Below are 23,730 nucleotides of genomic sequence, written 5' to 3' on the forward strand. Positions count from 1 at the left end.
CCCAAGGGCCCGGGCTTTAGGAACCGGAAGGTGCTGCAGGGCTAGAGGCGGCTGGCAGAACAGAACAGCCACCTTCGGGACACGGCACAGCATTTTCAGGCTATTTCAGCCTTTTTATGATGGGCTGCCGCCATGGTGGTGGGCATTCCCACTCTCCCAGAGCCCTCCGCAGCGCGGGAGATCAGCACGGGGAGCCGGCTTCTCCCAACTCCCCAGCAGAAGGGCTTTTTTTGGCAGCCCTATACAGAGGACAGACTCGTTTCTTCAGGCTCATGAGCAGCGAGGTTGCAGCACCGGGGATGCGAAGGGCTCCTCTGACCTCCCAGACCAGCCGAGTCCACGAGAGAGAGACGGGGCTTGGGCTGTCCCCACCTTCCCCTCTTCCCTGGGAGGGGGTGTGTTTCCCCAGCTGCCGCGGTGTCGGGGCGGACAGAAAGGCCGTGCGTGCCGCGTTCCGGCTTCGAGGGTGCTGCTGTCAGTCGTCTTGTCCCAAGCTGCTCTGCCACATACTGGGAGGTAGCTTTAAACGGGTAAACCTGGCAGGGGACTAGCCAGAGCTGTTAGTCATCTGGTTCAGGTGACTCGTCCATGTCCTCGCATCCTTTAAATTGTAGTCAGGGACAGCTGGGCGGCGGATCTTGCCCTGGGACAGTACTCTCGCCCTCATAAAATTCCCTCCTTTCCCCCCCGTGCTTTGTAGTCGGCTGCAAAGACCAGCTCTAGCTGGAGGCTTTGCGGCAGCAGAGGCAAATCTGAATTTTGCCACCCCGAGGTTGAAGGGGAAATAATTTCCTGGGGTGGGATGTCAAATCTGGCATCCTTCTCGCTCCCTCCCACAAAGACACGCTCTCTGCAAAAAGCCAGGCGTGTATTCTCCTGCCAGGACATTTCCTCCCTGCCCCGCTGTAGGACCTTCCCCTTCTCCAGACAATGAAGGGACCGAAGCCAATGGCAGCGGCTGGGGGAGCCAGGGAATGCAGAAGCCCAGTGGAGCCCATCCTGAACGCGCCCCAGCCGGCTGGACAGGAGGGGGATATCGAACCCCGGTGGGTGGGCTGCACGGGGCAGCCCTGCCGCCGGCCCCCCCGCACACCCGTGGCCAGGTGAGAGCTAGCCCGGGGCCAGGGGGTGGCCACCCGCCTCCCCGCCTGCACCCAGAGCCAGCCCCGTAGCATCAGGAGTCACCCAGCGAGGCCACAGCCCCCCCACCGATGCGGGAGAACCCCAAATCCGCACCTGCAGTTAGGCATGGGGAGCAGGGCTGCAATGCGCTCGCAGCAGCGCCGGGCCCCCGGGCGGGTGGGTGCACGAATCCGGACCCGGCACAGGGCGATTCCTCCCAGCCAAGCACCCCCGGGACCCCACCGGGTCTCTGCCGCTCGCAGGCAACCCCCAGACGCTATCCGAGGCTGGGGGACACCGGGAGAAGTGATGGTGCTCAGCCAGACCCCGAGGGAAGGAGGTCAGCGGCCTGTGCCCACGGTAGTCACTTTTTATTGAGGTTTGTTATTATAAAAATATATCATAAAACGCTGTGGCCCTTTTGTGCGTTTCCACTCCGGGGCAGAGGCTCTGGAAGGCTCGGACGGAGAGGGCTCCGTCACACAGCGCGTCTGGCCGCGGCGTGGGGCAGCCAGAAAGCGCTCCCCGGAGGAGACGTGCTCCCTTGGGCTGGGACAGAGCCGGGGACGCTCCGAGCAAGCGCTGGCGACGGAGGCGTTCGCTGCCCTGCATCCAACAGTCTTCGGGGACATGGGGAGGAGAAAGGAAAAATGAAAGCCAAAAAAAAAAAAAAAAAAAAAGAAAAAGACGGCAAAATAAAGGAGGAAGACCGAGCCTCTTCTGTCACCCCTTTCTGATCCGATGGAGGTAAAGCGTCCCTCTGGGCAGCGTGAGTGAACGTCCCGCCCGCGCTCCCCTGCGCAGAGATTTGCCGTGGGAGGATGTCACCATGTCACCTCTCGCCGCCCGGGCTGTCTCCTCGTCCCCGCAGGCACCTGCCGGAGGCAGTGGCACTTTGGGTACAGTTCGGTGGCACTTCGGGCTTCGGTTACGTTTTGCAGGTGTTCATTCCAAGAGTCACCGTCTCTTGACTGCTGCTCCGTGGCTCTAGGAAGAGGAGGCTGGGATAGAGAGTCCATGGATGGTATTTAGAGGGTCTGGAGATTTCCCCACAGGGCTGGCAGGTTTCCTGTCCACGACTGCAAGAAGGGCAGAAGAGAGGGGAAAAAAAAAAAGACAACAACAAGGCAGCGGATTGATGGACTCCAAGGACGTCACTGCAGCCGGGCACGTCCCACGCGTCTGCACACACACAGATCCTCTTCCAATGGCTCCCCAAAAATGGCTCTGCCCCACCAGACTCCCCCATCCACCTGTCCCCAGGAAAGCCACCCCTCCAGCAAGGGGCTGCCAGGCTCCATGTGCCAGACCTCGCCAGGGGAAACGGGGAGACAAAGGGGGATGCGTCCCCTAAGCGATAGGGACCGTGATGAGGACAGACACCCTCTGCCACTGCCGGGGAGCCGGATCTGCCTGGGGAGGTGACCCAGCCCCACCCCAGCCCCACGGAGAACACGTCCCGTGCACTTTTTTAAAGTCTATGGTTGGGGTGCCCTGAGGGGGGGACCGTGCCATCGGGGCCGGGATGGGGAAGGGACCTGCACACCGCGCTGGCCGTGGCAGAGCTCCCCTTGGGCTTCTCGCCAGCCCCAGCCCATCCCGGGCACAGCCTGGCCCCGGCAGCCATCACGGTGCAGGGTCAAGGTCGCGCCAGGCTCCGCGTATCCCCCCGCCACCGTCCACGCACGGGCCTTCAGGGAGGGCTGCGACACGTCCCGGGGCTGCTGTGGGGACTGGGACGAGCAGGGAGGTTTTTTGGGGGAAATAACGGCTGTGAAGTCCGAAAAGGTCTGAATCGGAGGGCGAAACTGCCCCCGGCTGATTTTGTCCTTTTTTCCTCTTTCTTTCTTTCCTTCTCTCCTTCTTTTTCCTCCTCTCCCTTCCTCTCCCTCTGTCCCTTTCCCCTCCCGCTGCCCCTCTCTCTCTCCCTCCGCCCTCTCCCCGCGGGGTGCGGGGGCCGGGGAGAGCAGTGCGGGAGCCGCGCGGGACCTGCGCGGGAGCCGTGCGGGAGCGGTGCAGGGCCCCCGCCGGGCGACCGCCCTGCTTCCTCCAGACCCTCTGCTCGGGGCGGGGGCGTTTTGCCGGATAATCCGATATTTGGTTTGTCCCAGGTAAGTAGCCGAATGAGAAAACCAATACGAATGAAATGAAAAAGAAAAAAAAAAAGCTTTTAAAGGAGAAAAAAAGAAAAAAAAAACCACCCAAAAAACCGGCAAAACACAAAAATCTTTTAAAGAAAGTCTGTGGGCCTTTCGGCAGGGACAGCTTGAAGACTGGCAAGTCAGAAAACTCAAGCTCCATGTCACCTAAAATATCTGGAAAAACACACTAAATATGCGCGGATCATCCTTCCTCCTTCGTTCGTTTTCTTTCATTCCTTTTTCCTTTCCTTCCCTCTCTCTCTCTTTCCTTTCTTTCCTTTTCCTTCCTCTCCCTCGCATTCTCGCTCTCTGTTTCTCTATTTTTTCCCCAAAAATTTGGTTTACAATTATCTATTTTCACCTATGGATACTCGCAATAACTCATCCCCGGGACAGCTGATGTTACAACTCGCAGCAGGTTGCCGTAGCCGGATAGAAACAGTAAAGCGTCGTATAAAAAAGAAAGAAAAAAAACCCAAACTAAAATAAAACAAAAAATTAACATCCCTCTCAAAAAAAAAAAAAAGAAATGGACTAATAAGTGGGACATGAATTGCAAATGTGAAAAAGAATATAAAGTCTCATACCACGAAAAAGGAGGAAGATATCGATGGGGATTTTATACCCAGAACAGATGAGTTGGGATTTTTTAAAACGAAACCGCCTATCGAGGAAATCAAGCTTCCACCAGTGAACCGGAATAATTAGCAGGAGATTAAAAGAACCGTCCCAGTTAACAGGCTCTAACACGTAAAAATCAGACCCGTGTGATTCTGGTAGGGAATTTATCTGTAAATACTCCCCATGGTGGGGGACTGATAACGAATAATTCCTGGCCGAGCCTTCGCCCCCCCTGCGCCCTCAGCAAGGCGGCTCGGCGGGGTGGCGGCCGCCGCTGCCTCTTTTTACCGCTCTTAACGTTCGGAGGATTTGGGGGAGAAGCCTCCGAGGCGGGGAGCAGCCGCGGGTCCCGCCGCACCCCGCAAATCCCGCCGAGAGACCCACCGCTAGCCGGGGCGAGAGCGGGGGGACGACACGGACACGAAAAACGCAGGATTCACCCTAAATCCTCCCGCTTCCCGGGCGGTCTCCAGCGCGCCCGGGTGCACGTCACGAGGGGAAAAAACCCGACTCCCAGCGCGGAATCCCGATGTGCCGGCTGAGGCGGGGCGGGGGGGGCCGGACCCACCGACTACTGCGGCGGGGGGCAGCGGGGGCGGCTCGCAGCCCCCCGGGGGGAGCGGCGGCACGGCAAGGAGCGGGTCTGCCCGGGGCGTGGGCAGCCGCCGGCTCTTATGGGTGGTGTGGGGGGGGGAATATTATTATTTAAAATACACAGCGAGGTGACCTCTGCCTGAAGGCGGGGGGACCCGCACCGACTCCCTTAGTCCCCCCGTTCCTCTCCCGCAGCTCCCCCCCGGCTCACCTTCCCTGCCGGGCTGCTTGAACGCCATCGCCGTGGCCAGGTCGCCGCCGTGCATCGCCACGCCGGGCCCGTGGTGGGCCAAGGGGCTACCCTGCGGCTGCCAGGGGGGGCCCGGGGGGATGTAGCCGCCGGCCGGCCCGCCGTAGACGCCGTGCTGGTTGGAGGGGGGGTAGGCGCAGGCCGGGAGGAAGGTGCCCACCGAGGAGAGCCCCGGGGCGGGCTGGGGACAGGCACAGAGAGACAGGCGGGGTCGGCGGGGGATCGCGGCTGTGCGGGGCGGGGGCACCGCCGGCTCGGGACGACCCGCCCGTGACCGGCGCTGGGGGTCGGGGTCGCCCCCCCGGGGGAGGTGGGGGATCCGCTGGCCGCGGCGGTGCGGAGCCCGGGCGGAGGGGGAAAGGGAACAACGGAGAATAGCCCCCCACTCGTTCTGTCCCCTCCTGTCCCCCCCTTGTCCCCTCCTGCCCCCTCCTTGTCCCCTCCTGCCCTCCCTTTGCCCCCTCCCGTCCCCCGCGTTGTCCCCTCCTGCCCCCACAGCAGTTACCTGCGGGTACTTGATGTCTCCTTCCACGGCAGCCTTGTCGATGCCGTTGACTGCCTGGGCCGGGGGGAAGGCCGTCCTGTTCACGCCGGGCCAGTCTTCCATTTTGGGGGGGTAGGCAGACCCCTCTGCGCCAGCCAGAGCCCCTGAGGAGGAGAGCGCGTTAGCACTCGCCCCCCAACGCCACCCCCAGCCCAGGCAGGCCTGTCCCCCGGAGCGGGGAGCGGGGTGAAACGGTGGGACAAGCCCGGGTCTGCGAGCGCCCGTTCGCATAGACCCAACGGGGGGGATACAGACCCGCCTCGCCCCCCACTCTCCGCCAGCATCCCGGGGACACCGGCCGAAATGAGGCGTACCCCGCTTTGGTACCACACCGGGGGCCTCGCCCTGCCCGGCTCCCCGCGGCCCCCCGCCCGTCACGGCCATGCTCCCGGTAATTTAGGAGGCCCAATTTCTCTTCTGACGAAGGAGATTTATAAAAGTGACATTGGAATTTTAAGGATAAATGATTGCACGGAGGGAAACGCATGCGGTTGATTTACTCGGGCTTTTGGAAGGATAAAAGGACTCGCCCCCCCCCCCGCCACGTCCCCATCCCGCCCCGAGCCGGCGGGGCAGCTCTCCGAGCCCCGGCCACGCTCTTAAAAACTCTTGGTTTTTAAGAAAACCAGGGCAATTTCTCGGGGGGACCCCGGAGAGCGCCGTGCATCTTCTCCGAGGCGGCTTGCCGCCTTCCTTTTCCCCCCTTTCTCCTCTCCCCTGGTTTGTTTTCTCCCCCTTTTTACCCCCCGTTCCATATTATATTATTTTTTTTTCCCTTTGCAAAGGAAAATTCAGGGCTCCGAATTTGCGGTCGGCAATCTATCATCCCTACGAAAATATTTTCCACATTTTTCATAAAAAGTTCAAGATGTCTGAGCCTCGCCGCATCTGGCCCCGCCGCCCCGTCCTGCCGGGACAAAAAAAAAAAAAAAAAAAAAAAAAAAAAAAAAAAAGCAAACCAAAACAAACCAAAACAACCCCACCCAAACTACCCCCCGCCAAAAAAGGAAAAAAATCGAACCGGTTGGGGTGGGGGGAGAGCTGCTGGCCGGGGGGAAGGGCCGACCCCGCCCGGGCCGCGGTACCCACCCGTCTGCTCCACGAAGGTGCGGATGCCCAGGATGTTGGTGACGGAGTGCGCCGAGGGCCAGGCACGGGGCAGGCTGACGTGGGCCGCCGTCACGGGCGCGCCGGCGTGACCCCCCATCTTGGCGGCCGGCGGGGCCATGGGGCTGGGGTAGGGGTACTGGTAGATGTGGTTGTAGGGCAGGGCGGGCTGGGGAGGCGGCTGCTTGCCGCCGTCGAAGGGGCCGGGCTGGGAGAGGCCGCCGATCTTGTTGCGCAGGATTCTGCTGATGGAGCTGACGGAGGGGACGTTGTACTTGTCGCAGACGCCGTCCGCCAGCAGCCGGTCGCGGATCTCCCAGGCGAAGATGCCCGGGTCGCCCTGCTTGTAGTCACGGATGTGCTTGACCACGGCGGGGGTGGTGACCCGCGGCTTGCTGCCGCCGATGGCCCCGGGCAGGATGGAGCCGGTCTCGTTGTAGCGGGCCAGGATCTTGCTGACGCAGCCGTGCGAGACGCGGAGCTGGCGGCTGATGTCGCAGGGGCGGATGCCGAGCTGCGCCAGCTCCACGATCCGCAGCCGCACGGCGTTGGGCAGCGGCCGCCCGTTGACGAAGACGCCGCCCAGCTGGTTCACCTCCCCGTAGGTGTGCTCTGCGGCGGAGCCCGTTACCGGCGGGGCGCGGCGGGACGGGGCGCGGCGGGACGCGCCGCCGCGCAAAGACCGGGGAGCTCCCCCCCCCCCCCGCCTCGCTCCGCCGCCGGCCAGCCGGGCCGGGGGACGCCCGGAGCGGCGGAAGGGGCTGCTGGGGGCGGGGGAAGGCAAGGGGGAGAAGAGGGAGAAAAAGGGGAAGAGGGAGAAGGGAAAGGAAAAAGGGGGAGAAGGGGGGAAAGGAAAAGAAAAGGGCGGAAAGGGGAGAAAAGGAAAAGGGGGAGAAAGGAAAAGGGGAGAAGAGGAAAAAAGGAGAAGAGGAAAAGGGGAGAAAAGGAAAACGAAAAAGGGAAGGAAAAATGGAAAAAAGAAAGGAAGAAATGAAACAAGGAAAGAAAAAAGAAAGGAAAAAGGAAAAAGGAAAAAAGAAAGGAAAAGAGAAAGGAAGAAAGGAAAAAAAGACGGAAAAGAGAAAGGAAAAAAGAAACAGAAAGAGAGAGAGAAAGAAAGATAGAGAGAAAGAGAGAGAGGGAAAAAAAGAGAAAGAAAATTAAAAAGAAAAGCGTAAAAAGGAGAAACAAAGAAGAAAGAGAGAGGGAGGAAAAAAAAAAAAAAAGACGGGAGAAAAAAGAGAGAAACAACGAGGACGGGAGGAAGGAGCGAAAGGGGAGAGCGCAGCCGAAAAGAGGGAAGGGGAGGAAGGGGGAGCCGAGCGCCTCCAAGCCGGGCACGTCGCGCCGGACCCCCGCCCGCCGCCGCCACCGCCGCCCGCAGGGCCGCAGCGACGGGGCCAGGGGTCCGTCCCGGCGCCCCACACACCCCCCGAGCCCCCCCCCTGCAAGCGACACCGCGGAGCCCGGCGCGGAGCCCTCCCCGCGGCCGCCCGCGCTTACCCATCGCCCGGCGCCGGGGGAGCGCCGTCCCGCCCGGGGAGGGGGCAGCGCCTGCCTGCCGCGACCCCGGCCCCGGCCCGGCCCGGCATAGGGGCCCGGCAGCGGCGGGGGGGGCGGCCGGCTGGGCGGGAGCGGCGGCGGGGGTGTCCTGGCGGCGCCGGGCCGGTTCCCCGCTCGCGGGGAGCCCCCGCCGCTGCTCGGGATCAATTTGACGTGGGAAACACGTCAATCCCGGCCGTCACGGGTGGAGGCGCCGCCGCGGGCCGCCCATTGGCTCCCGCGCCGCGCCTAAATGGCCGCTCCCCGGCGCGGGGCGGAGGGGGGGACACGGGGGCGGCACCCTCCGCCCCCCACGCGGGACCGGCGGCCCGCCGGGGCTGCCCGCGCCGTCCCCACGGGACGCCTCCCCCTCCCTCACTCCCCCGGCCCTTTTTAGGGCTGCGGGAAGGCGGAGCGGGGCCGACCGTGGGGTCCCCACGCCCACCCCCTCCCCGAGGCGGCAAGGTTCCCCCTTCTCCGCGTTCGTTTCCCACGCGGGACGCAGACACCCGGGGCGGGGCGCGGCCCGGGCACCTGCCCCGCCCGCAGCCCCGACGGCTTCCCCCGCAAAGCCGCCGCCGCCCACCCGGCAGCGAAATCCGCCTTTTTCTTCCCCGAATAGTAACGCGCGAAGGCAGCCTCGTCAGACGTGGACGGGGCGAGTGCTTGGGGGGACTTGGGGGGTGGTTCTCCCCCCCCTCCGCCCCCCCAAGATCGTGAGTGTTTCCCCGCAAACGACTGACAGGGTGGGGGGAGAGAGGTGAAACCCGCCCCGGGGCCAGCCGCGGGCTTCGCCTCCGCACCCGCATCGAAAAATTTCGAAAAATGGGACGTGGGGGATGCGGGCGAGGAGAGGTGGGCAGTGGCGGGAGGGCAGCGCCTATCGCCCCGGCCTCCGGCCTGCCCGCCGGGCAGCGGCGGGCGGGAGAGGCAAACGGCGTCTCCTGCCAGGGCCACGGCATCCGTGCGGGGATGGGCACGGGGACGAGACCCCACGCGGTGGCCCTCCCCGCCCTCTCCCGCCCCGAGACGTGGGATTAAAGCCAGGTGCTCCCGGTGGGGTCGGGGCAGCCGGTGCTGCCTGAGCGCTGGAAGCGGTCGTCGAGGAAAGAGAACGGATCGATTAAAAAGCGGCCGAGAAAGGTGAAGGGCTGCGCGCTCCCCGTCTGCCTCCCCCAGCCCCCGGCCCCCGTGACGGGCACCGTGGCGATGAGTTTGCCGTCCTCAGCCGGCAGCGCAGCGGCCACCGCCCCCCGCGGGGAGGAGGCAATCGAAGGGCGGCCGGGGAAATCGGGTCTCCTCCCCCCCGCCCTGCGGAGCCCACGGGAGGATTTTTTCCTTGCGCCTGGGGGTCCCCTCCCACCCGCGGAAGAGCCTTTCCCCCCGCAGGGGCCGTGCCCAGCCCCGCAGCCGGGCTTGTCCGAGCCCCCCCCGCCCCTCCGCGGCCGCGCCGACCCCTTGTCTCCCTCTGTTTCTGTTGGGGGGCGCAGAGAAATCCGCGGGGGGGGGGGGGGGGGGGCGGGCGCGCTCCTTCTTCTCCCGAGGGGCTCTTGCCGTGATGCGCGCACCCACGCCCACGCGTGACCACAGCCGGCCCTGCTCCGTGGGGACGGAGTGTCTGGGGCGGGGGGGTGTGGGGGGGGCGCTTTCCTGAGGTGTTTAAATAAAAAACCAGACGCACCCCGCAGCAGAAGCGGCCCCTCCGCCGCGCACCTGCCGCGAGGGAGCAGTGCCCACGGCCGCGCCCCGCGTGGCTCTTCCCCGCTGCCGCCGCGCCCCTGGGGGCGGGGGTCAGAGGCTGCCTCGGTGAGGGCAAAGGGGGGCTCGACCTCCTCGGGGGGGCCGGGAGACGCGGCCGCGGGGCTGCGGGAGCGCGTCCCCCCAGGCCCGGGCGGGTGCTGGCGTGTGCAGGGAACGAGCAGGGGAGGAGAGGAGGCAGAGGAAGAGAAGGAGAAGAAAACGAAGGGGGGAAAGGAGAAGAAAACGAAGGGGGGAAAGGAGAAGAAAACGAAGGGGGGAAAGGAGAAGAAAACGACGAAGAAGGACAAGAGTAATAACAAGAAAACGAAGGAAGAAAAGAAGAAGAAGGCAGAAAACAAGAATAAAAACAAAACGAAGAAAGAAAAGAAGAAGAAGAAAAAGAGGTAGAAGAAGGAGAAGAAAGAAAAAATAAAAATAAAATAGAGAAAGAAAAGGAAAAAAGGCAAAAAGAAAAAGACAAAGAAAAAAGGCAAAAAGAAAAATAAAAGTAAGACGAAAAAGATAAAAGGCGAAAAGAAAAAGGAAAATAAAAAGAAAGAAGACAAAGAAAAAGAAAGAGAAAAAGAAAAAAGGAGAAGGAAAAGAGACGGCGAACGGGCCGGGGCTGCGGGGAGCGGGCAGCCGGCGGGCGGGCGCAGGTGGGATGCGGGCCGGGGGTTTCTCCCCTCCCCTTCGCAGAGGGGCCCAGCCGAGCCGAGCCCAGCCGAGCCAGCAGCCCCGGGGAGCCGCGCTCCCGGCAGCGATGCCAGCCCCGCTCACCCCACGCGCGATAAAGTAGTTCATAACATGCCCCGATGCCCTTCGTGGTGCCCAGCACCCCAAACCCGCTGCCCCCCCGGGCCGAGCCCCCCCAGTGCTCTGAGATGGTTTTAATTTGCTCCGGCTCTTTTTTCCCCCTTCCACTCCTCTTTCCCCGCTCCTCTCTCGGTGTATCGGTGCTCCTTCCCGCCTCCGGTTTTGATTTAACGTCGTGAGCTCACGGTCCAGCATGGAAAATGTTAGGCTGGGGCTAAAATTTTAAGGGGGGGAAGCCCCTGTCCCCTCCGGGGAGCCCTGGCCCGGGCAGCAGCTCAGGAGCATTCTGCACCTCAGCTCAGAAACACATCAATACCTTCCCCCCCCCCCCCTTTTTTTTTTTTTTGCTACTGCTGTGATGGAAAGCTCAGAAAAAACCTCTTGTTTTAACGACGTTTGCAAAAACTGCGGGACATGTGCCTGTATTTTTATGCCGTGCCTTCCAGGGAGCCGAGCTGCAGGTGACGGACGGACGGTGTTGCGTTGTTAGTTTTGCCGAATAAAAATATGTATCAGCAGTGAAGCAGGTAGCTCTGAAATCTTTTTTTATTGTTATTTTTAAATAGAAATATCAAAAATATTGCTCGACTGCAGCAGCTGGCAACCGGTATGGTTAAAGGTAGGGGTTCCCGTGTGTTTCCCCATTATTTCTCCCATACTCATTAATGATTCAGAAAGGCTGCGGCTCGTAGAGACGATCTTTAGTTCAGTCATGGTTATGGAGCTCATTTTCTGTCACGATCAATCAGAACTGGAAAATCTTATTGCAGCGGGTTCAAAACGAGTGCCTGCTCACAAAAGGCACGCTGCAAAGCGTAACGTTTCGCCCTTGCAAAGTGGAGTGCAATATTATCTGGGTGCCTGTGCGTGTGCTTTTTCTGTCAGAAGGATCACAAAATTACTTCTGACAATTTTTTTTCTTGAGCATTTTGACACCGGCTGAGTATAGAGAGTGGAACGAGCCTGCCGTCCTGACAAAAACGCCTCTCTTTTCTGAAGAAAAGGCTTTGAGAGCTCAAAAAATAAAATCATTCTTCAAAGCTTAATGTGCTGTCTGAGCCATTTTGTTTAATCATATATTTCAGTTTGGTAAAGGCCACAGGTTGAGTAATTAACAATAACGTGGTTTCATTTGTCAAAAGCAATTTAGCTGTGTAAAATATACTGCACTGCAAGCCAGAAGGCTCCTCAATTCCACATGGAGAGGGGAAAAAAGTACCAACACCACCCTCCCCACCTCCCCCCCCCCCCGGATTTTTAGGTTTGGATTTTTTTTCCTAAAGACTAAATTTTAATCGCAGTGCTTGTCAGATTCTCAAAGTGAAAATGATAGCGGCATCCTGGATCCTTAATAAAGTCAGTTCTGTAAAACGCTGTTGATCTGAGGACAATACAGATCATTTAAAATTATTGCCATTGCTTAAATAATAGCCTACCTTTCTTTTTACTGACAGCATCATTATTTTCCTCTCCTTTTCTGCCTGTAAACAATTTCAGATGACTTGTAAGTCACTGCGGGTGGATTTGAAACCTCTTTTAATGCCCTGAAAAGTGTGTAGGCAGCGGGAGGTTTTTTCAGCTACGGTCTGCATCCGCCTGTCTCCCACCAGCGACGGAGGTGCACGGTTGCAGGCCATCACCTTAGCTCACTAGGTACCGAAATTTTAAAAATAAGAAGCAATTTGAGGACAACGTTAAACAACTCTCGACCGAAACGGCACGCGGAGGTCTCGCCGGAGGGGAGGTTTGCGGGCTGTCGGTAAGAAGCGGGCGAGCGGGACGGGGGCTGCCTGTCTCTCAAAGGAAGGGGCGAGCCGAAGCCTCTTCCTCGCGAAGATTTAACGCTGCGGAAAGACATCTGTCAGAGGTATGCGCGGGGGGCTGGCTCGCAGGAGCGGCTCCGTTAAACGGCGGGGTCGGTGTTGAAATTCAGTTCAGCTGCCTGGGGATGGATGGACTGGGCTGGAGTGCTCCTCGCTGCAGGGGAGGAGGCTGCAGCGGCGGGGGTCTCCCAGGGCAGGAGCCTTGGGGAAAGCTCCCCCCCACCACAGCCTGGCACCTCCAGGCTGTCTTCCCGGCGGGGGGCTTCGGGGAGGATGACGGCGTGCACCCAGCCTTTAAAAAGCAGGTATGAAGCCTTAATTCTACGCGGGACGGCGCTGCTGTCCCCCGCCACACGCTGCTGGCCGCGGCGGCATGGCGTCAGGGGCAAAAATGCCGAGGCCAGCAGCTGGGCGCCCCTTTTCCTGGCTTTGCGAGGGCTTAGACCCGAATCGCTGTGGCGGCCGCGATCCGGCACGCGGTGCCGTTGCGGGGGCTGTCGCAGGTGCCGTACCCTTCGCAGGCGCTGCGCTGCTCCCCGGGGTGTCCGGCAGTTCCGCTGGCAGGAGAAGAGGTCTTGGGCCACAGCCGCGCTGGCCGCAGGCCGGGAGGCGGGTACCTGTCCTGTTGTGCTATACAGCCTTCACGGGGGGGAATTCGGAGCCGAGGGCGTCCCTCAGCTCTTCAGCTTCCTCGGTTTGCCAAGCCCGCTGCAAAAAAGGCACTTCTCAGCTTCTGCATGCAGGTCTTTTCTTTCCATTCTGTCCTTACGGCGCTGACGACGTGGTCTGCGCAGCCCCCTCCCGTGCCCTTCTCCCCAGGGCGAGAGCAAGCAGCATCCCTCCTCCAGCCCCAGCTCCACGGGGCACCGAGACCCCACAGTCCTTGTGACTTCGGCGGGAGCCGTAGGTGCTGTCGGAGATGACCAGCACCTTCTCAGCTGAAGTCCTCGTCCTCCGGCTGGCCAGCTGCCCCCAAGACCACTGGAGTCAGCGTCTGTCTCTCTGTTCGCTTTAGTGAATATTTCGTCGGTCCTAAGGTGCACGGAAAGAGAAACAAAAAAAACCAAAAACCCCAAACCAAACCCCAAATATTTTCCTTCAGATTAAGGTCTTGCTTAACGTCAAGCCCATGCGGAAGGCTTTGCCCGCGTGTACACCTTTGCAAGATCAGCTTACTAGCTTATGCCCAACTTTGCAAACGAACGCCGCACGTGCTCACCGACAGAAGGGCTGCTAAACCTATTCCTTTGTTTTCTTATTGAAACGGTTTTCTCACGACCATAATGAAGTGGGAAGGCCGCACGCTTGGCAAAGAAACGGACGTTAAGCTGCGCTGGTGGAAAAAACCCATCGCGTAGGCTGAAATAGCACCGGGTCGGCTTGTTGCATTTGGCACCGCGCGGCCGGAGGGCGGCTGCACGCTGAACAGCGCGCACGTGGCCCCGGGGGAAGAGCGGGGAATCTCCTCCCCGGGGAAAAAATTTCGGGTGAGATTCGGATACCTTTACTCACGTTTAAGTCATCACGGATCCGCCCGGCACGTCACGCCCGGCTCTGGAAGATGGTCCTCCATCGGTTCTGTGCGGGATCTTCTCATCCCTGGGGAGACCTGGAGAAGACCTTCCTGGAGAAGGACCATGGGGGAAAAAAAAGAGGGGACATACGTCGGGGTGGCCTGAACCAATGGTCTGGAAGAAAGGCAGGATAAATAATCCGTCCAGATCTCACAGAGGAATAACTGCCCTGCCTTTCAGACAGCGACGGGCTCCGTGAACCTGAGCACGAGGTCTCACCCGAGACCCTCCCGCTCGGTTTGCCTCATGCGTTTTGCTCAACCCCTGGCCTGGCGTTAGGGGCGGTGAAGGATGCAGCAGGTTAAATTTTATAGCTCTGGGCTATGAATATGAGGTACCTTCTGCAGCTCTTCACGACCCGATGCCACACTTCATAGCTCTTAACAGCGGCGCTGTACGAGGTATGCGCTCAGCGTGTTGCTCCAGCAAGCCAAGGGCTGTGTTTCACGGTGTCGTACCAAAGCATTTCACCGAGTTCGGAGCCATTGAGTGGCAGGTAAACTCTTTTCAGGGATCATTTCACAGCAGAAACCTGTATCAATAAGAAAACACGTGGATGTAACGGGGCAGGAGTGAGGTGAGCAGCAGAAAACATTATAACCGTCGTAAATACTCCGAATAATCATCACAAAACTCTGTTTATTTCTCCCTGTATGTGTCACGGGGGATATGAAATGGGATTTACAGCACGTAAAGCTGTGAAGAGCTGCCTTGTTATCCGCTCTAGCTGGCTCTTTCAGCCCAGCAGCGCCTCTCCGGGGGCCGCTCCGGTGATGCTCCCTTCGCTTCTCATTCCTGCCTGCACGTGCTGCTCGCACAAGGACCAAAAAAAAAAATGCCTTCTCTTCCTTGCCCTGGAAACAGAGCAAAGACTGGGATTTTTCTCAAGGCTTCATCCCAGTCGGGGCGCTTGGCGCAGCTGCAACACCGAAACCGTGGCACGGCGAGCTGCAGGGGGTGGGACGGAGAGCTAAGCCTTCCGAGGGGAGGAAGGACGATGAGTTGCTTCCCTTCCCTTTGCTCCGAGGGGCACGCTGCGCGTCCTGGTCCTCGGCCGGGCAGAGACGGGGCTGGGGGTACAGCCGTGGTCCTTTCCCTGCCACGGAGAAGAGGGGAAGCCTGCGCGGCGGGCGACGATGCTGCTTCGCAGGAACGACTTCAAATGCAGCTGCCAACAGCTGGAGCCCAGTATTAGAAGACGAGCCTGTGTAAGACGCTTTCCCAGCCTTCCCGGTGAAGCCAGTGTTCGCCCCAGGCTGGTACTGCCTTTGTGCCCCCCCTCCCTTCATAAAAACACCCACAGGGAGCGATGGGTGCTGCACAGCATCGGTAGCAAACAGGGTGACGCTTGGACATGAATTATTTCGTCACGGAAGTGATTTCTCAGTTCCCCTTGACTCCCTGACTCCGCAGGGCTGGTGAGAGACAACAAAAATAAACCAAAAAATAGTTATTTATGTCCCGATAAATTGCTTTCATTGAAGTCTTTCTCCAGGGGAAAAGCAGCACTTTGAGCAAAAGGTAGTGGGTTTTTTGGGGTTTTTGTTGTTGGTTTGGGGTTTTTTTTTGCAGGGGTGTGGGGTTTGAGTAGAAATATTTTGAGATGCAAAAAATGGTTTTCTGGCTGGGTTTTTTTGACAGATAAGAGAAAATGACTAGTCCCGTATGGCTGGGAAAGTTTTATTTTCATTTCAGGGAAAAGACAAAATATTCTTGATGTCTCTGGTTTCGGTTTGATGGGGGCTGCTCTGTCATTTGGCTTTGAAAGAGGGGAAGAAACACTTTCTATCTTTTTTTCATTTTGAATTTTTTCCTGGAAAACAGACACAACATTTTGCAGTAAGCTCTTGTAAAAAAAATATATTCATGGTACCAGTCTGCAGCTGTGAGGGCATGTGGAGTGGGAGAAGAGCTGCTGAATAACGTGGTAGTGTTTTCACAGCCACTTCTTCAGCCAGGACTTCACTTTCAGTCGTGCTCAGGGACCTTCCATCTCCTTACATGACACACTGACGAGTTTAACCTACGTAAATTTGTCTGATCCTGTGAGCACCGGTGGGCTGGGGGGAGCTGGGAGGTGAAAGCAGACCTGACCAGGAGCTGGCTGGGACTTGGAGTAACTTCATCGTGCCGGAAGCCAGGCATCTTCCAGGGAGCCTGCACGGACCTGGAAAGAAGGACCTGGAAAGAAGGACCTTAAGCTCCTTCTTAATGTTGATCCCGCGCCCGTGGTACCAGCTCCTGAAGATTTTAAATAGCAAATACGTGGATGCTGCCGCAGCTTTCCGGTAGTTTTCCCGGAAGACCGGGAGCGGGCAGGAGTGGCGAGCGTTGGAACGGGAACATCGGCGTCGCTGGCTGCCGTCGTGGGGACGGGGACCGGGACCGCCAACAAAGAGCGGCTCCTTTCTGGAATTCCCCCTCTAAATCAAAGGCCGCTCCTGCAGGGAAAGCACACAGGTTATTTGAGTTACTGCGTGCTACGGGACGTATGCGATGCCGGAAGAAACGGGTATGGCCGTTCGCCGTCCCCGAATCCAACCTGAGCAGCTCCGCGCTCCAAAGAAGATTTATTTGGGCGGGATGTATGGTCCTGTCTTCGGGCACAAACCTTATTTCCCTCCGCGGTCCCTCTGCCCTTGTTCAACCCTCCTTCTCCCAGAAGGATTTCGGGGGGTTAGCAGCGCCCCAGCCGCGCTGCCCCCGTCGCCGTCGGGACCGGCAGCTGCTGGCTCGGGATGGGCAAAGCCCACCCCCGTGACGCGCACCGAGCGCCAAATCCTGCCCTCTCCTCTCCACCCCGAGGAATTCGGCGTCGCCCTCGCAGAGCGGCGTTCCCCCTCAGCCCGGGGACCGGGCGAGCGAGATCCTCGTGGGCAGCCGGGCCAGCAATTCGGATAAAACGTGAATGAAACAATGTCAGAGGAAAATGTAAGTACAATTTGTAAAGGCTGCACACAAACAATGCTTCCTGCTATTAATTCAAAGGCATCAATAGCTGAGTGCTTTCAGGGCACAGTATCTATTCTGTTTTCCATTTATATGCTAGAATTGTGGTAGATGTCAGGAGAATTTAATACACATGATGTAGGCATATGAATAAGCTGGATCCTTTTCTGGGAACGAGTATTCATAAGTCTCCATGTGGTTCCACATCTACAAAGACGTGGGTATTTATTTCATGAGATCTGGACTCCATTTCAGGCAAGAAAAATCCCACTGAAGCCAATGGGGAATCTTTCTGTTCACGTCAATGGATCTCAGAGCCCCGATTCAGGAATGCGCTTAAAACACATGCTTAACTTTAAAGCCAGGCTTAAGTCTCGCCGAAGTCCATTAGACGTAAGCGTATGCTTTTGCTGAAAGATGAGGGGTTTAAACAGGCGTTTATGCGCTTACCTGAACCGGAGCTTGGCTCGTACTCGCAGCAGGACCAAGCCGAGGCTCGTAAAAGAAAAACTGCAGAAACGGCACACGCCTGAAGTTTTACGGGTCCGGGTCGTCGGTCCGCGTTATCCGGCCAGCGTGGGGGGAAAGGCCCTTTCCCAGGCGAAGGACGGGGTTCGGCACGCCTTTGCATCTGCTCCCGTTCCCCAGAATCGCCTGGGCAAACGCCGCCGACGCGCGGCCCCGCGCGCTAGCCAGCGGCCCCGCCGGTTTTTGGGGGGGTGGGGGAGGGCTGCCCTGCCCTTCCCCTCTCGGGCCATCATTTTCCCCGCCTGAGTGAAGCTCGGTGGGGGATTTTCAGCACTCGCCCCGCTGCCCTTCTCTCGCCTTCGGGGTTGGTTTGGGTTATTTTGCCAGGAAAAGGCCATTTGGCCAAATGGTGCGCTCCCCCCCACCAAAGGACGGGCGTTTTTGGGGAGAAAAGGGCCCCGCTGGCCTGTGGCAGCCCCCCCCGTGCCAGCGCTGCCCCACCACTCCGGGGAGGAGGACACCTCTGTCTTCTCCCCAAGCAGCACTGGGGTGTCCCGCCTTTACCCCTCGCCAGCGTAAAAGCACCGGTTGCTCCCCAAAACCCTTCTGCCGGACCAGCCCGGCTTTGCCCCGGGGGCAGGTGCCGCAGCCGCCCCGGGGAAAGGGTCTGGACCAGGATTTCTCCCCCCAGGCACTCGACGCCTTCCAGCGCGCAGACGCGCGTCCCACAGGAGCCCGAGGGCTTCGCCACCCCCCCGGGTGCCAGCCGGGGCGCAGGGAGAAGGCGCGTTGTCCCTAGCGAGTGGCATCGGCAGGTTGGGAAAAGAGGGAAAAAAGGAGCGTCCAGCCCGGGCAGGGAGAGGAGGGGATGCCCTGGGATGGCTGCGGGGTGCGACGGAGGGACCGGGAGAGCCTCCGGAGAGACAGACATCGCCTCGTCCGCTTCTGCCAGGTATTTGTTTTCCCCTCTCCCAAGCCCTCGCTCCGGCTTTTAACAACCCGCAGCTGAACGAGTGACCTGCTCCGGGCTCCCGGATTCAACATCTGCAGTGATTAATCTCCTCAGGATTAAGTTCCTCTGATTTAAAACAACAGATAATGGCTAATAAGGGGAAACATCCCTATCATAAACACTGCTTTGGCATTTACCATTTGAAATAATTTATATTCTCTGGTCTAGTGGGTTTGTATCACCAGACTTAATGACTGTTTCTGTTTAATTTTCAGATGCTTAATTGCAGTAGAACACTTCAACACCATTAAATTAAAACAAGCTACCAGCTTTTCCTTGCCTATGCTGCTGGCCTGGCTCCAAGTGACATTTAAAGCGATCTCAGATGTTTTATTCCTGCCACACAGGCTGCTCGCTTACGAACAAAAAGTGTGGGCGCCCATCGGGGCGGGGGGGGGTGTATGGGGGGGGGGGGGGGGGCGTGTGTGCATAAAGCCACCAACATGGGAGCATTAAAAACAACTTCCAGGCAGAAGAGAATTGGGATGAGGCTCGGTAGCCACAACTGCTTTCTCCTCTCCGGAGCAGATCTGCGGTACCCGGCCGTGCCGATGGCCGAGCTGCCGCCGGGCGAAGGGTTTGGGGGCACGGGAGGACCCCAAAAATGGGAGCAGACCCTCGAGAGGAGCCATCAGCCCGCAGCCTTGGCAGACCACCCCCCCGCTTCGGCCCAACACAAGCTCTTCTGGGGCTTCGCTGGAAGAGATCCTGTTAAGGGGCTTTATCTCGGGCAATTTCACATCTTTGAGCGAATTTCCCAATGTGGAAGTACTTTGGGTATCAGGTACCTATTAAAAAGGAGTAAGAGGAAATGGAGTTCCTCTATAAGTCAATATTCCTCGGTAATGGATGTTTAGAGTTAGTATGTGTCTTTACAACATCATTCATAGGGGTATTGTTTGCTTCTGACAGTTTTTCTTTCAAGATTAATGTGCTTATGAAAACCTTGTGCACTGCTCTACGAGGCAAGCTTGAAATCCATCAGCAATACCATCGCCATGACACAATGCTGGGAGAGCAAAGCAAATGACAAACAGAATCTGGTTTTTCAGAAACCAGTGTGTGTTGAAGAGAAATGATCTGAGGCAAAATTTGGCCTCTCTCCAGCCACCCTTCCTGTTCTGCTGTTGGCACTACCAGAGAAGAGGGAGAGAGTAAAAATATATGTGAGGGAGTAAAAGAAAACAAAATTAATTGGGGGGGGGAATAACTCAAACCTGCTAGTGCTTGGTCTCTTTTTAGCAAACAAGCATATGGAAAATTCATATAAAGTTTAAAGACTATTTCAGCCAAACATGCTTGTTATACATATAAATAATTTCATCAGAGATCAGCGGAAACAATGCAATTAGAGTCGAGTTGCATTTAGCATGTTGGGATTGCATCCAGTTGACGTGCATCCTTGTGAAAATTCAAACATCATGGACCAGACCCTGAGCTACTCTCAACTGCCAAAAGCGGGTTGATTTTTTTTCATGTTTTTTGGGGTGTTTTTTTTTTTTGTTGGGGTTTTTTTTTTTTTTTTTACTGTTTGCTCACCCGACCCTGATTAGACGAGACAAGGGTCTGGCCTCGCTGCTGCAGGAGACAAACCAGTGCGCAGCACGAACAGGCTGAGGTTAAGCGTTACACGCTGTAGTTGGGCGTGGGGGAGCCGAGCGCCCCGCAGGAGGTACGCAACCTTCGCTGGTGGGCGGTGGTGGGACTCGGGCCGCCCTACGCAACCTTCGCTGGTGGGCGGTGGTGGGACTCGGGCCGCCCTAGTAGGTGGCTGCAGGAGGGGGACATGATGTGCTGCTCCCTGGGGCCAAGTCCTTCCCACGGCCACCCAGACCATTCGGAGGCTTTGCAGAAAAGGGGGTGAAGATGGGTGATATTTGGAAGAAAAAAAGTTAAATGTTGCTCTTACTTGGGCAAAGGCGGCTTCGTATTCACACCTGTGTCCTGGTCATCGGCAGGAAGGAGAAGACTGTCCGTGTCCCAGACAACGTGAAGGTAGCACCCTCCTCTCGCCCCGCTCAGGGCTGGGAGAGACCTTAAAAAAAAACCAAAAAAAACATTAAACCAACATTTGTGCTGGGTTACCTGATCCCAGTGCTGGGATGAATGTACGAACAGCCTGGATTCAGCCCCTCGCACTCCTGTTTTGGTCATTATCTCAAGAGGAGACACAATGCCCTCTTTTTCTTTCTATTACAGCTAGCTGAAAAATAACACTTAAAATTAATTTCATTCTCCCGGGGTCTTTAGATGAGCAACCACGAGGCGCAGACCTAGTCCTGCGCAGCGCCTGGCAATGAATCTGCTGTCCCCACTCAAAGCTTGTGACGCTGTAGTTATAAAGCCTCTAATAAACCCAGAAGTGATTCATTTTCCTCCAAAAGCCCAACGGCTGAAATCACCTGGGATCACCTTCCCATCTCCTCTAGGAGCCTGAGGGGCTTTCTTGGCTTTCCAAGGGAAGGAGACTGGCAGGGGCAGGCCGTCCGTCCGTCTGTCCCTCCCTCTGTCTTCTTGACCCCCATTGCTCAGCGCCCGCTCACGCACTTTGCTCATCCTCAGGCAAACATCAACAGCAACCCCCAAAATACTCATTTTCTACCAGTGAGCTGCAGGGGCTGGGGAGGAGACGACGCTGAGCTATGCCCCCACCCTGAGGAAGGGGCTCCCCTGAGCAGCCATGAGGGCACGGGAAGAGCCCCCAGAACTGCTTCTTATTACTCTCCCTCTACTAATTTCCATCAGACCAGGTTCAGGCAAGCTCCTGACCGTGGCTGCTCGCCGCAGCCCTACCGAGGGGTCAGCTCCACGCCAAAGGGCTTACCCTGGTCAGCCAACAAGGGCAGAGCAGCAGAGAACCAGAACCTCAGGAAGGGTGAGCGAGTGCCCCAGGATCAGTAGAGGGGAAAAAAAACCCATCGAACATCACAACAAAGAGAGCACAAGTCCCCTGATGGGGAAACCTCCCTTTCCACCAGCCCGTTTTATTTCTCGGTGGATCAGCTGCTGTCGCCTGCACGGCACAAACACCGTTGTCTCTTACTTCGGACGCCCGCGTCCCCAGATGCCGCTTGGCGAAGCGGCCGTGCCGTTTTCCCGGACCGCTTGCCGGGGCGCACCCGGCTGCGTGCAAGCCCTGGTCTCCCTTCTTCATCAACCGCTCCGTCACCTCTCGCCGTCGGCGTCGTCACCTCGAGGATGGACGCTTGCCAAGCTGGACGGGCGCGGGCAGGGGAGCAGGAGACGCGAGCCACCACGCCCACACCGCCGGCTTCTGCTGAACGTTAGCGGCGAGCAAATGCTGGTTTCGTAGGAAAGCGAGTCCCGAAGGGGATATCTTTCACCTCTTTGTGACTTCTTCCACAAATACATCATCCTTCAACACCTTTTTGTTGACAAAAGCCTCTGTCAACAGAGCCTGAACTTCAAACTTGATACCATCTCCGTACCAAGAGGAACCGGTTGCGCCAGAAGCGCTGCTGGAAGAGATGGAGGTGCGGACAGGCAGCCTGCTGCCCCCAGCCCCGCTAGCGGGGGGCTCGGCGCCGCGTCGCTCCGCGGAAGGGCGTTTCTCGCCGCGCACACGCGCAACTTCAACCAGCCTGGGCGCGGGGCGGCCGAGGCTCTCCGAAGCGGCGGGGGCTGTTGAGTCGCTCCGTGAGGGTATTTAACGCGAAACACCTTCCAAGCACCCCGTTTCTTCGATACGGCAGAGCTCGGAGAATAAGCCCGCGGCTTTGAAGGTCCTATTGCCACGGAGGTGCTTTGTATGGCCGCGGGACGGACGCTCGAGCCGTCAACGGCAGAGGCCAGCAGCGAGTTCAAATGCGTCCACGTAAAGGAGGAGGTAGCAGAAAGCTTATCCAGGGAAGAGCAGCCTTCGGTCCACCAAACGCACTGCAATACACTAAAAAAAAACAGGCTCTAACATGCTGCTTGAGACCGTTCCGGGACAAAAATACCCGTACACTGCAGCAGCTTCGTTCCCTGGACAAATCTGGGTAGTTTTAAGGGAGCCACAACCCAGGCAGTAGCAACAGGAGCCGGGAAAGTCACGGCTGACTGCAGCTACGTGCTACACGTCTGAAGTCTCGCACTGACCTCGGTGCACACCGCGGCCACGTACCCGTGGAGAAGGGCTTTCACCCAGCAAAGCGCATCCCTGTGCTGGATCCCAGCCTGTTTAGTCCAGTGGTGCGGGGGAAGCCTCGCTCATCACCCAGCCACAAGGTCGAACAGCCCTAGCTTGGTGCCCGGAGCCAAGATGACATTTTATGAACCATCGGACCCCAAGTTTCCCATCAAAGATTTGCCCAGGAAGCACCTCCAAGGAGCCGCGGGTGCTGTAAGAGGGACTTGCTCCCACCCTGCCCGCATTTTGTGGGAGGCAGAGCGCAGGCTGGAGGCAGCCGCGCGTCGCGGGGACCAGCTGACGGCGGCTGACCACCACAGCGAGCCCTCGAGGGACGGGAGCAGAGCCAAGGAAAAAGTCCACATGAGCAAAAAAAAAAAAAAAGTTGTTCGTTTCTTTAAACACTCAAAAATTTGATAAAAAAAAGCATATATATTTACATTAAAGCTTTTCTCTTTTTGGCAATGTTACTGGGTTTAAGGGGAAATGAAAAAAGCAGAGCCGAAGGAGGTACCTTATCTCGTCAGCCATCAGTTTTAGAAACGCAAGGGGCTGAAATTCAAAAAAAAGGAGATAAAACTCAGCGGGGTTTCTTTGGCAAAAATTAGAAACATTTACAGATTGTAAGCGCTACCTCCCCCACACACGTGCATTTTCAGCAAAGCTTTAAATTTTTAAAATAAGGGAGGGAACAGTAGTTTTTCTCAAAAAATAATTTCTCAGGTGGAAAAGTCTTGGGTCTGGGGGTTTTTGTTTGGGGAAGAGCCATTGGGATGGTACCAGCTCCGAGAGCTACGTTGTCTCTCCAAACACCTCCAGAGCAGGTCAGGGCACGCCGAGCGGGCTGTCAGAACTGGCTGGAATGTCTTCTGGACTGGGAAAGAGAGGGGAAAAAAATTAGAAAAAAGGAAGAAGTGGGCTCACAGCCTGGGCCGGGGCTCGCACAGCCCAGGGCTGTGCCAGCAGAGGCTCCCGCTAGTGCCGCTCCCCCAGAGGTGCCGGGCGGGCGCTGGGTACCGGGGATGCTCTCACCCGGCGTCTTGGAGCAGGAAAGCTTTCTTCAGGGGGGACTGTAAGCAGGCGTCACCCCGAGGCGCGTGCGGACACGACTGCTATTCCCTGCTGGTAACCTGCTCACGTCCACCCCGCAAAACTCCGTTTCATTGGCCCATTTCCAAGCTGGTGCAAGAAAAATCACCTGGACAAGACCCTGCAGGGCAGCCAGGGTCTTCCCCCGCTCCTCCCGATGACCCCAGGAAGCGACGGGCGGCATGGCTCGCGTCCAGCACCTACCT

General features: G+C 58.0%; 1 protein-coding gene across 1 annotated transcript; it reads right to left on the bottom strand.

Moving 5' to 3' along the window:
• Positions 1-1,446: 1,446 nt before the first annotated feature.
• On the bottom strand, positions 1,447-8,668 carry PAX1 (paired box 1). Its single transcript, XM_081998108.1, has 4 exons — positions 6,362-8,668; positions 5,234-5,376; positions 4,690-4,909; positions 1,447-2,201 (listed from the first exon to the last, which is right to left on the bottom strand). Exons 1-4 carry the CDS (start codon positions 7,884-7,886, stop codon positions 2,110-2,112), a joined length of 1,980 nt encoding a protein of 659 aa, XP_081854234.1. The 5' UTR covers positions 7,887-8,668; the 3' UTR covers positions 1,447-2,109.
• Positions 8,669-23,730: the final 15,062 nt, after the last annotated feature.

This window comes from Phaethon aethereus (genome assembly GCF_964289735.1).
Source record: "Phaethon aethereus genome assembly, chromosome: 3".
Classification (NCBI taxonomy): domain Eukaryota; kingdom Metazoa; phylum Chordata; class Aves; order Phaethontiformes; family Phaethontidae; genus Phaethon; species Phaethon aethereus.